The 14,009-nt window shown below is 34.3% G+C and overlaps 1 protein-coding gene across 1 annotated transcript in view; it reads right to left on the reverse strand.

The window, feature by feature from the left end:
• THSD4 (thrombospondin type 1 domain containing 4) overlaps window positions 1-14,009 on the reverse strand; it is a 934,909-nt gene that overhangs the window by 627,196 nt on the left and 293,704 nt on the right. The window contains exon 6 of the mRNA XM_074294657.1: window positions 10,871-10,973. Within this exon, the coding sequence (XP_074150758.1) occupies window positions 10,871-10,973 (103 nt within the window). The remainder of the gene's footprint in view (window positions 1-10,870; window positions 10,974-14,009) is intronic.

Below are 14,009 nucleotides of genomic sequence, written 5' to 3' on the forward strand. Positions count from 1 at the left end.
GTTAAATATGTTAAAGTATACGTTAAATACAATATATGTATACATGTCCAAACAGTTGTTTTGCTTTACAAAAAGAATCAGACTTTGAAATAGTGTACAATTAATCTATGAAGGAAATAAAAAATGCAGGAGGACAAAAATAGAGGTATTGGGAATTCTATGTAGTGGTTCATAGTCATCTCCCAGAGTTCTTTCACTGGGTGTAGCTGGTTCAGTTCATCACTGCTCTATTGGAATTGATTTGATTTATCTCATTGTTGAAGATGGCCACATCCATCAGAATTGATAATCATATAGTATTGTTTTTGAAGTATATAATGATCTCTTGGTCCTGCTCATTTCACTCAACATCAATTCATGCAAGTCTCTCTGAAATCAACCTGTTGGTCATTTCTTACAGAAAAATAATATTCCATAATATTCATATGCCACAATTTATTCTCCAGTTGATGGGTATCCACTTAGTTTCTAGTTTCTGGCCACTACAAAGAGGATTGCCACAAACATTCTTGCACATACAGGTCCCTTTCCCTTCTTTAAGAGCTCTTTGGGATATAAGCCCAGTAGTAACACTGCTGGGTCAAAGAGTGTTTGATAACTTTTTGAGCATAGCTCCAAATTGTTCTCCAGAATGGCTGGATGTATTCACAATTACATCAACAATGTATCAGTGTCCCTGTTTTCCCACATCCCCTCCAACATTGAGCATTATCTTTCCCCGTCATTCTAGCCAATCTGACAGGTGTGTGGTGGTATCTCAGAGTTGTCTTAATTTGCATTTCTCTGATTAATAATGACTTGGAGCATCTTTTCATATGGCTAGAAATAGTTTCAATTTCTTTGTCTGAGAATTGTCTGTTCATATCCTTTCATCATTTATTAATTGGAGAATGGCTTGATTTCTTATAAATTAGAGTCAATTCTCTATACATTTTGGAAATGAGGTCTTTATCTGAAACTTTGACTATAAAAATGTTTTCCTAGTTTATTGCTTCCCTGCTAATCTTGTCTGCATTAGTTTTGTTTGTACAAAAACTTTTCAATTTGATATAATCAAAATTTTCTATTTTGTGATCAATAATGATCTCTAGTTCTTCTTTGGTCACAGATACTGTTTTCTTAACAGCTATTTAACTTAATAGTTCTATTCTGAAGCCCTTGTCTTTGATAAGCAGTAATGAAAACCTAATATCTACAGGTTTTGTTTTTGTTCCTTTTTGCCCCAAATGTAATATCTAGGAATGCTTTAAAAATTCCTTGTAGCAGTATGAGTGTCCAAATTAATTTTTTAAAGTAAAGAGTAATTACCTATTTTAACAAGGCCTAGAAAATTCTCTGTTACATCCTGGATACATTTCTATTATTAGGTCAATAAGTAGATACCATAACATATTCCTGGAAAGAGTCACCAGCCACCACCATTCTTCTCTTTTTATTCTAACACTGTATTATCTCTCATCTCATATCACCTGTAGATCAGTATCATCAACACTAAGAAGACAAGCAATTGTTTCCTCCCCAGAGGATGTGGATACCTCCTCTTCAGAAAGAACCTTCTTTCAGTACTTAGCTCTACACATTAAGAAATCTATTCCCTTTCTCTTCTGTGTCCTCACTTCTTCCAACTCCCTGCCACAAGATGGGATTCTCTTTTCTTTTTTATAGCTTTTGTTTCTCTTGTTTTCACATTAAAGACTTTCTCTCATTTACCTAAGAAATACCCCATTCTCCTTAAAAACTATGAGAATACAGTCCAAATAAAACGATACAACATAGATCCTTTATCTTCACAGAGCTTACAGTATTATATAGATGTTATACTATGGTCTATAGAGAAATGAAGACAGACTAAAATATTGGACAAATAACAATAGGCAACAAATAAATAAAACAGAACATAATAAGTGTAATGAGATTCAAAGTACACTCCAAGAATGATAAGAAAAGGTAAGCAAGTATTGATTATTGTGTATATCCTAACTAATTTACAAAACTTTTGAGGGCAACTAATAAATAAGCATTTATTTAAAAGTTCCTTTGAATTACCAAGCACTGAGCTGGATTTGGGGGATACAACTACCAACAATATCAAACAATTCTTACTCCCAGCAAAGTTGTATTTGATTAAAAGGACAACCATATCTTATATTTCTTTATGCCCCAAATGTTGTCATAACAAGGGAAGTGATAGAATTCACTGGCATAATTGGGAAGAGGGCAAATGCAACCATCTACCACACTGGCCACATCAATGGCCAGAATTAGAATACCATACTTAAGCACTTAGAAGCAACATAGTGGTACTGATATGCCCCTTAAATCAACTTGTAAAGGGCAAAATCACCCAGTATGAAATAGAGATTCACAATAAAATAATGTGGTTACAGTAGGCCAGGATTCAATGATATCTTCTAAATGTCTCTTTGTGCTCTGCTTAACATGATTATTTTCTTATTATGTTAACAACTCACCCAAAGACCCTCTTTTTGATGATTAATAACCAATTATTTTAGTGGGGGGGGTTATTTTCTCCTTTTACTTCCTTGTGAAGGACAAGACAGACAATGAAACATTCTCTTCAATCTTTTTCTGGGACCTCCATCCAACTGGGAAAATTTATTTCTGATGAAAGGGTAAAGAGAATCTAATCCAAGTAAATTCTGACTTATTATTTTCAACTTCAGTGATCTGGGTAGAGTTGGATCCTTTAGTCTAGCTTGCTTAAGGTCTGGCTTGAGATGATTTTTTTTTTGTCTAAGAGTACTGACATAATCAGTCACATACCCAACCTTTCATTAGAAAATGCTCATGTCCAATCTGGAATTATGCCCAAAAAGTTATCAAACTACTACTGGGCTTATATCCCAAAGAAATACTAAAGAAGGAAAAGGGACCTGTATGTGCCAAAATGTTTGTGGCAGCTTTTTTTTGTAGTGGCTAGAAACTGGAAAATGAATGGATGCCCATCATGGAGAAGGGCTGAATAAATTGTGGTATATGAATGTTATGGAATATTATTGTTCTGTAAGAAATGACCAGCAGGATGAATACAGAGAGGCTTAGAGAGACTTACATGAACTGATGCTGAGTGAAATGAGCAGAACCAGGAGATCATTATACACTTCAACAACAATACTATGTGATGATCAATTCTGATGGAAGTGGATATCTTCAACAAAGAAAAGATCTAATTCAGTTCCAATTGATCAATGACAGAATCAGTTACACTCAGAGAAGGAACACTGGAAAATGAGTCTAAACTGTTTGCATTTTTGTTTTTCTTCCCAGGTTATTTTTACCTTCTGAATCCAATTCTTCCTGTACACAAGAAATTCTGTTCTACACATATATTGTATCTAGGATATGCTATAAGGGAAGGAAGGGAAAAATCGGAACAGAAGTGAGTGCAAAGGATAATGTAAAAAAAATTACCCATGCATATAGGTACTGTCAAAAAAAAAGTTATAATAATTTTTTTTTAAATTTCCATTTCAAGAAAGCACATCTAATAAATAATATGCATTATATTAAAAAAAAAGAAAAAACTCACCTCTTATGATAATATTCACTCTCTCATTAGGTGTTAACCAGTCAGAATTGATTTCCACCCATCAGAGATAGTTCCTTTTGCAAAGATATTTAAACAATCAAGCAATCCCCATTCGGGATCTTTGGTTTCCAAGAAAATCACTGACCTCAATTCATTGATCATCTGCTACCTTAATTAACAAATTGATTATCAATTACCGAGAAAATTGTGTCTCTTGAATTTTTTTCTTAGCCAATCAGTTGTATCTCCTGCTTGTGTATCCTTGTTATATCTTGTTTGTCCATGTTGGTGAAGTGAGCTATGGAGGTGATCAAGCACTTAGAACAGACACAGAGAAATTTCTGGTTAAAAAATGAGTTCACAAATGCAATATTGCAGGATCAAATATTTAGAGCTGTAAGGTCCCTGAAGACCATCTAGTACAACTTCCTAATTTTACTTATAAATAACCAAAGCCTAAGCAGATTAAGATATTGGAGGCATGGTTAGAACAGCTGTTTGCCTGAAACAAATTTGGGGGTTAAAATAAACCACAAAATGGGAAATGACAGCCAAAAAAAGTTAATGAAATCATGTACTGAATTTAGAGACACATTGCTTCCAAGAGAAGAAAGTTGTGCTGTATTTATACCACATCTGGAACCTTCTGTTCAATGCACCATCATTTAGGAAGTACATTAATAAACTAAACAGTGTTCAGAGAAGGGAAACTAGGATAGTAGGTAATCTTAAGTTCAAACTATATGAAGTTCAGAAGAAACAAAGGATATTAGCCTAAAGAAGAAAAGACAAAGAAAAAATGATATTTGTTTTCAAGTATTTGAAGAAATATCTTGGGGAAGAGGGATTCAATTGATCCTTTTTGGCTAAGAGAGCAATACTAGGAAAAAACAAAACAAAACAACAAGAAGAAAAAAAATAAACGGTGGACATTGCAAAGAATCAAATTTGGACTTGAGGCAAGGACAAACTTTCTAATACTCAGAGTTGTCCATAAGTAGAATGATTTCCCTGAGGAGGTTCTGGGTTCCAGCACATTACCATTGCCTTCCAATCCATTTCCTGGTTTGGAAGACCACTGAAGAAAATTGGAAAGTACTCTGGAAAGAAGACAAACTCTAATACTTTACCAAAAGTTTTCTAAATCATGACTCTCATTTAATTTGTTCGCTATGCCTGACAGCTCCATGGCAGTCAAAATATAAGTAAACTATTAAAAAATATACCATAAACTAAAATTTAGGCAAATCTATTATACTTTTTTTTTTCTACCAGTCAGAAACTTTTTTGAAGAGTTAAGTCTAACAAAACTTGCTACTGATGAAGCCATGGCTGACTTTGTGATTACCACATCCTTATTTAGTTGTTCAGTAACATTCCTTTAATAAGAATGCATTCCAGACTTGTATCAAGAATCAAAGACAGGCTTCCTAGACTATAGTTTGCAGCATACATGCCTCTTCTCTCCTCTAAAAAGTCAGGATATCTGCCCTTTCTCAGTCCTCTCCTGTTACCAATGACTTTCAATAAATTATAATTCGTGATTCATCAATCCCATCTGCTATTTCCTTTGGCACTCTGATATTTCTGTCTTCCCCTGCTCCCACCTCCTAGTAAAGTGATTTCATTGAGAACAGACAAATGCATTTATTGTCTCCCTACTTATTTTAGGTATCAATCCATACAACCCAAAATTCATGCCTTTTCTTCCACAATTCCCAAGATGAGCAGAGTGACAAACTAGAGTCTCTATTCATTGTACAGCTAGAAATATGACTTGGCTCAAATTCCATTTCTGACACATACTACCTAGTTGATTCTGGACTCTGGACTCTGAAAGTCATATGTGTTTTGGACTCAATTTTCTCACCTGCTAAATGAGAGTTTTAGATTAAATAACCTCTGCTAAAGCTCTATGATCCCTTACTGGAGATTTCAAAGCATGCTAGATTTGATCACTTCTTAGATATATTGTAGAAGAAACCATAAGATCAGAGACTGGGAACTAGAAGGGATCTTAATGATCGTATGTTCTGATTTCTTCCTTTTATAGATGTAGCAACAAAAGCACTAGAAACTGAGTAACAAACTGATGCTAAGTGAAATGAACAGAACCAGGAAATCATTGTACATGACAAGAATATGCTATAATCATTCCTGATGAATGAAGCTCTTTTCAACAATGAGATGAGTCAGGCCAGTTCCAATAATCTTGTGGAGAGAGCTATCTACAAATCAGAGAGAGAGGACTGTGGGAACTGAGTGTGAATCACAACATAAACATTTTCACTCTTTTTATTGTGGTTTGTTTGTATTTTGTTTTCTTTCTCTTATTTTTCCTTTTTGATTTGATTTTTCTTTTGCAGCAAGATAATTGTATAAATATGTATGCATATATTGAATTAAACACATATTTTTACCATGTTTAACATATATTAGATTACTTGCCATCTAGGAGAGGGGATAGAGTGAAGGGGGAGGAAATTGGAACACAAGGTTTTGTAAGGGTTAATGTTGGAAAATTATCCATGCATATGTTTTGAAAATAAAATGCTTTCATACAAAAAAAAAAAAAAAGAAGTTGAGGTGACTTGCCCACTATGTCTTCATCATTATCATCTTCTTCTTTGTTGAAGACAACTTCTGAGGTTGTTTTTTTATTTGTTTGTTTTTTTTTCTGAAACTGCCATGATTTTGTAAAATGTCTGAAGTCAATTTGTGCCAAAGACTCAACAATTGGCTTGTACCTAATTCAGCCTTCTGGAATCTTTCCCTTAGGGTGTACTCTTGATAGGGATCAGGAACCCTATCACTGAGCACATAGTACACACTTCATAAATGTTTGATAACAAGGCTGGTGGTATACCGACACAGGCACTACTTTTTACAATATCAACCCTTAACCTTAAAGAGGTGCTAACAGGAAAGCAAAACAGAAGTGTTCCTTTTCAACAGTCTATTTTAGCTCCACTGGAGCTGGCCTTTGCAAATGGTAAGACAAGTGCTGTGAGAAAAAATTCCCAGAGACCTTATCAAAAGACAGGGTCACCATATCCAGGAAACAAGATTAAGTGCCTAAGAAGAACCATCTGGCTAAATGAATAGATTGGTGGGAGAACGTGTTTACTATTCTATATGGCACTGTGTTAAATGAGTGCAGCTGTTTGACCAACCAGACACATGTGAGTTGAAAAGGCATCGAAACAAACCCAAAAAACCAGCATAAGAATCAAGCCATCAAATGCAAATGTCTATTCCAGGACTATTAGCCACTTATCTTGGTCATCCCAGGAATTAATGAAGAGGAAAGACAATTAAATCAAAGTAATCTCCATGGTGTACTAAGAACAAGGGACTTTTGATTACAATGAAGACAGATCAACATTTTTTTTTGATCCAGGAAATTAAAACAAAACATGTCAATAAGGTTTGCATGGAAAACTGTAATTAAAATGGCATTTTGATGGATAACCTCTTTTTCCCTCATGTTCTGTTTTCTTGTACAGACCTTTACTTCACTGAAAACTAGGTTAATGAATTATGATTAATCTACCACAGAAACCTCATGGATGATTCATGCAGAAGCCAAGGGTCCTCATCACATGTGTCATTGTAGAATATTGAGTAAATTCACATACATATAGAAGTCTCTGTTTTTTCATATGTTAAATGGGTATGATTAGAGCATCTACCTTATTGTAAAATACTTTGGAAACATGCAAGAGCATAAATGTGAGCTATAAGTATCACAGACCTAGAGTTAGAAGGAAACATAGAGTACATTTAGTCCAACCCTCTCACCTAACAGATAAGTAAACCTAGATGCAAGATGTGACTTAGTTCAAATCACACAAATAAGAAACATCAGAGACAGGACTTGAGTCCAGATCATTTAATGCATTGTACCAGGTGGCCTCCATTCTTATTATTAGTTTTAAGCCTCTGAACAGAGAATATTAAATATTAATATTAAAATACCCAAAGAAATAAGAATACAATTTGAAAGTAAACTCCTTGAGAACAAGAACTGTTTACATTTTTGTCTTTATGTCCTAAGTGCTTATTTAGCACATAACAATCCCATTAAAAATACATGTTGAATTGACTTGAGAATAAAGCGTATATTGACGAGCATATAAAATATTCTGGGAACATCAACACTTTGACCCAAGCATTACTGTGAAAAGTATGTTCAAAACAGTGGTAGAAGTTGGGGAAACAATTACTACTTCACTGAGAAGAATCCATTTTGTAGCTCAGTCTTAGCTTACCATCCCACTTTCAAACAAGGAAATTCAGTGAAATTCTGTGACATTCTCAAGATCATACAGCTGATCAGTATCAGAAGAATAATGGCTATAGCAGTTCTCTTAAGAGATCATTTAGCACTTCTTCCACTAAACTATACTCCCAATTAATTAAAATGCTTTCTAGATGAGCTGAGGATAATTAAAGGAGACTAAGTAAAAGTATTCATAGCTCATCATAGCCAAACTCCTGGCAGTTTCAGATAACAAAAGATGGCAGACAGCCAAACAAATTGTAAAACATAGCCATTTGATAGCACAACTCCAACTCATGGGGAAATGATGATATGAGCAGGTTCCTTGATGGTGGACACTGTTTCTGGATTTTACTTTTCTTTCACTGACACTCTCTCCCAACGTAGACATTGAAACAAATACTATAATTCTTAAAAATAAGTTTAAGTAACTTGTTTATGAAATACTTGGATTATTGTCATGCATTGAGTTCTTACTAGTGTAGCTCCTGGTCCCCCACATCCCCACCTACAATTGCCCACATACTCATACATGTTCATATACTATAGTCCCCCAGAAAGTTACCCCAAAGCTGAGGTTATATAGGGGTCACTATTCACTCAAAACCATAGCTCATAAGCTCACACCAATATATATATATATATATATATATATATATATATATATATGTGTGTGTGTGTGTGTGTGTGTGTGTGTGTGTATACAGATATATATATATATATATATATATATACACATATACATACATATGTATTTTTATATACATATATATTTTTACTTTTTACTTGTCAGAAAAATATTTGTGTGAAACAAGAGACATTTAATCAAGTAACATAGAATATTAAGTAACAACAACAAGAAGATTGCCTCCATGAATACCTGAGATAATAATTCAATAGTGGGGAAGAATATGGGCTGAGAGAACAGATGGAATGAAGAAACACTGTCCAGAGAACACTGACAACTCACACCTTAGATAATGGTCTCTGGTGATAGAACGGCTTCTCTCTACCAGACACGGTATCTTTGCTGTCACACTGTTTCTGCATGGCATTTCCATTGATCTTGTGGTCACCCAGTAGTTCTCTACTACCATCTACTTCTCACTGGTTCTTCAGGACCCCCTGGTCTCTGAACCACCCAGTAAGGTGCAATGACTAAAAAGCCCTTAGTCACAAGTACTGGCTAAACTCTACCTAAGCAGTCAGTGCTTCCACCAGCAAAACTTTGGGAGGCTACCGTTATAGCTTTTCTTTTGATTCTCTTTGTATAGTATTGATTTGAGGTCCATGGTTCCGGACAACTACTTCACATGATTTGAAATATTCCTTTTAAATCCTACTAAGCCTCTGATTATGAGCCAGTATCCTTAATCCTCTCCCCCCAAATCTTGTTTCAAAGATTAATCTGTGTACACATATACAGAGTCCTTCCAAAAACATTTATTCCATGCTTATTATGTTCCAGGAATATACCCACATCCATCTACTAAATAGCTAAATGAATAAATAGGTAGATAAATAAGTAAGCAAATAAATAAAAATAAGGAGATGGCTGCAGCCCTCCTTTGTGATTAGAATATAAATGAAGGTGCGAGAAAAAAGCAAAGTCCACATTCCTGTCTTTATTATGCATATGTGCCAACAACAAAAAGCATTAAAGCTCTGTGTGTGTGTGTGTGTGTGTGCACTATTTCTATGCTAGTTAGTACCTCAGAGGGCCTCTCCATATTAAAAATTCTTACCAACGTTGCATACTCCCATCCCTTCGGCTCCCCATTCAGTTATGCCTGCCTAACATTTATCCTGCCTTTTAAATAATTCTTCCATTTCCTTACATTCTTGCTCTTACCTCATCAATGGCCAAGATGTCTAGTGACTTTATCACTGATAAAGACAGTCTATCTGATTCTTTCTTTGTTGTGTTTATTTGTTTTTAGTCAAATCTAGTTCTACCTAATTCTATTTGGTGTTTTCTTGGCAAAGCTATTGGAGTGATTCTTTATCCAGTGTATCCTCATTTTATAGATGAGGAATGGAAGACAATAGGGTTTGATAGCTTGGCCAGGGTCACACAGTTAGCAAGTATTTAAGGTCACATTTGATTTCAGATCTCCCTGTCTATCCACCATGTTACCTAATTGCCTCTCTACTCTTTCCTCCCCTCTGATAATATCCACTTCACACTAGTTATAAACAGCATGATCACAACCCTGGATGTCCAGATGTTGAGGTTGGTGCTGCTCCTCTCAATCACAACTTTTTAGTCATTTCTCCCATTCTTCCAAATTAGCTTAACCTGCTCCGTACTCACCAAAAGATCTCTATCTTTCATTCAGCCCTTCAAATTCCCCCCAATCCATTTGCTCATTCCTAATCACTAGCATTATAGCTAGCATTCATATAATGCTTTAAGGTGCACAAAGCACCTCACTGATATTATTTCCTTTCTCCTGACAATTCTGCTTGAAGGTGCTGTTATTTTTATTTCATTCAGCATGAAACCATGCAGGCAAAGGATACATGGCTAATATCTGAGGACAGATTTTCCTGATTCCAGAGTCAGAATTCTACTCATTCTGCCTTCATTGCTTACTATTCTAAACTTGCTCTACTTTTCAATTAAATATATTAAATCTGTAAATTCATCTTCCCCCCCACCAAAAAAAAAATCTTGTTCTGAACAGAAAACAAAGCAAATCCAATCCATCTGTTTCTTAGATCCAAAACCATATTGGCATTTTTAAGTTTCAAAAAAAAAAAAAAAAAGACATCTCCAAGTGTTCAAGTCATTATCAATAAGCTGCACTAATATATAACACGAAATCATTTTTTAAACATGAAAATGAAAGGTTTTAAATAATTCTTTTTTAGTCTGTAATTCAAGAGTTATATACCAGGAAAAATCCTCCAATTTCAAGTTTTCAATTGCAAAAACATTTGTAAATAATGTGGTAGATTTTTATGACACACATAAATCAGTAAACAAATAACCGAAGAAATTTTGCAATAATTCCAAAATCTAGGCTCTCTCTTACCTTCTGCAAATGGTTCCCATTCATAAAACCGACCCATGAAAGGTTTGTTGTTATAGGATGCACACTGTACTTCCCGGATGCTTCTACTGTTCTCTGGACATTGCTATTAGAACAAATATTAAAATACATAATTAATGTTCAGGTCTGTTATTCATCCACAGTCTGATCCCAATCTTCTGTCTCACAATTATAACCTCTTATTAGACCTTTCCCCTCCTTGTTCCTCTAGAACTGGTCAAATACATCTTTTCACAAACATCCAGAGCATTCTCATTGCCTTACTTTATTCAAGTTATTTTCTCTACCTGAAATATTCTTATAATTTTTGCTTGTCTATCTTCTGTTTAAATTTTCCTTCAAAGTCTAGGTCTAGTCTCACCTCCTCTAAGAAGCCACCTGTGGGCATCAGAACCTCAACTGGATCACTCCATTCTTCAAGTGAAGTATAGTATTTATTGTTTATACCATGTAATTAATACTTTCCATATTAGGATGTTCCTACATAGATATGTCCCCATAATTATGCTATAAACTCCTTGAGAGCAAGAGACTTTTTTTCTATTTATCAACAGTAGCAGCATTAACCTAATGTCTTAAAGTTTATAAAACTTCTTATGTACATTATCTTATTTGATTTTTATATGCTATTCTTTATAAATCAGGATGAAAATATTCAAATAAATGATTTTCACTCATTCACTCAACAAATATTAAATACCTAAGAATTTGACAACGGGTCCCATCACTTTTTGGCAAACAGAGGAGGAGAAATAGAAGCAGTGGGGCTGGTTCAATATTAGGAACTCTATTAGCATAATTGACTATAATAGTGACCAAACTAACAAAAATCATATAATTATCTCAGTAGATGCAGAAAAAAGCATTTGATAAAAATTCAATACTCATTCTTATTGAAAATCCTGAAGAGTATAAGAATAAGTGAATTTTTCCTTAAAATGAGCAGTGCCATCTATTTAAACCCATTAGCAAGTATCATATGTAATGGGGACAAACTAGAACCATTCCCAATAAGATCAGGGATGAAACAAAGTTGCCCACTATCACCATTACTATTCAATATTGTATTTAAAATGTTAGCTTTGTCAATAACTGAAGAAAAAGAGATTAAAGAAATTAGAGTAGGTAATGAGGAAACCAAATTATCACTCTTTGCAAATGATATTATGGTATACTTAGAGAACCCTAGAGAATCACCTAAAAAAACTACTAAAAACAATTCACAACTTTAGCAAGATTGCAGAGTACAAAATAAATCCACATAAATCCTCAACATTTTTACATATTGCCAACAAAGTCCAATAACAAGAGATATAACAGAAATTCCATTTAAAATAACTGTTGATATTATAAAATATTTGGGAATCTACCTGTCAAGGCAAAGTCAGGAACTATCTATATGAACACAGCTACAAAACACTTTCTGCACAAATAAAGTCAGATCTAATCAACAGAAAAAATATCAAGTGCTCATGGGTAGGCCAAGCTAAAATAATAAAAATGACAATACTACCTAAATTAATGTACCTTTTTAGTGTCATACCAATCAAACTCCCAAGGAATTATTTTATAGACTTAGAAAAATAATAACAAAGTTCATCTGGAAGAACAAAATGTCAAGAATTTCAAGGGAATTAATGAAAAAAATGCAAATGAACATGGCCTAGCTGTGCCAGATCTAAAACTATATTATAAAGAAGCAGTCATCAAAACCATTTGCTTTTGCCATTTAGTACTGGCTAAGAAAGAGAGTAGTTGATCAGTGGAATAGATTAGATTCATAGGAAAAAATAGACAATGACTATAATAATCTAGTGTTTGACAAACCCAAAGACTCCAGCTTTGGGGATAAAAACTCACTATTTGACAAAAACTGCTGGGAAAACTGGAAACTAGTATAGCAGAAACTAGGCACTGACCCACCCTTTGGTATACACTGTATACCAAGATAAGGTAGAAATGGCTTCATGATTTAGACATAAAGAGTGATATTATAAGCAAATTAGAAGAACAAAGGATAATTTATCTCTTGAATTTGTGGAGAAGGAAAGGAATTTGTGGCCAAAGAAGAACTGGAATTCATTTTTGAACACAAAATAAATAATTTTGATTATATTAAGTTAAAACGGTTTTGTACAAACAAAATTAATGTAGACAAGATTAGAAGGCAAGCAATTAACTGGGAAAAGATTTTTCGATTCAAAGGTTCTAATAAAGGCTTTATTTATAAAATATATAGCTAATTGACTCAGATTTATAAGAATTCAAGCCATGCTCCAACTGACAAATGGTCACGAATATGAACAGACAATTTTCAGATGATGAAATTAAAACTATTTCCACTCATATGAAAGAGTGTTCCAAAACACGATTGATCAGAGAAATATAAATTAAGACAACTCTGAGATACCACTACATACCTATCAGATTGGCTAAGATGACAGGAAAAAATAATGATGAATGTTGGAGGAGCTGTGGAAAAACTGGGACACTGATACGTTGTTTGTGAAGTTGTGAAAGAATCCAACCATTCTGGAGAGCAATCTGGAATTATGTCCAAAAAGTTATCAAACTATGCATACCCTTTGATCCAGCAGTGCTGCTACTGGGTTTATATCTCAAAGAAATACTAAAGAATGGAAAGGGACCTGTATGTGCCAAAATGTTTGTGGCAGCCCTTTTTGTAGTGGCTAGAAACTGGAAAATGAATGGATATCCATCAATTGGAGAATGGTTGGGTAAATTATGGCATATGAATGTTATGGAATATTATTGTTCTCTAAGAAATGACCAGCAGGATGAATACAGAAAAGCTTGGAGAGACTTACATGAATTGATGCTGAGTGAAATGACCAGAACCAGGAGATCATTATACACTTCAACAACAATACTATATGAGGATGTATTCTGATGGAAGTGGATATCTTCAACAAAGAGAAGATCTAATTCAGTTCCAATTGATCAATGATGTACAGAATCAGCTACACCCAGAGAAGGAACACTGGGAAATGAGTGTGAACTATTTGCATTTTTGTTTTTCTTCAGGTTATTTTTACCTTCTGAATCCAATTCTTCCTGTGCAACAAGAAATTCGGTTCTGCACACATATATTGTATCTAGG

The sequence above is a fragment of the Sminthopsis crassicaudata genome, chromosome 2, assembly GCF_048593235.1.
Source record: "Sminthopsis crassicaudata isolate SCR6 chromosome 2, ASM4859323v1, whole genome shotgun sequence".
Classification (NCBI taxonomy): domain Eukaryota; kingdom Metazoa; phylum Chordata; class Mammalia; order Dasyuromorphia; family Dasyuridae; genus Sminthopsis; species Sminthopsis crassicaudata.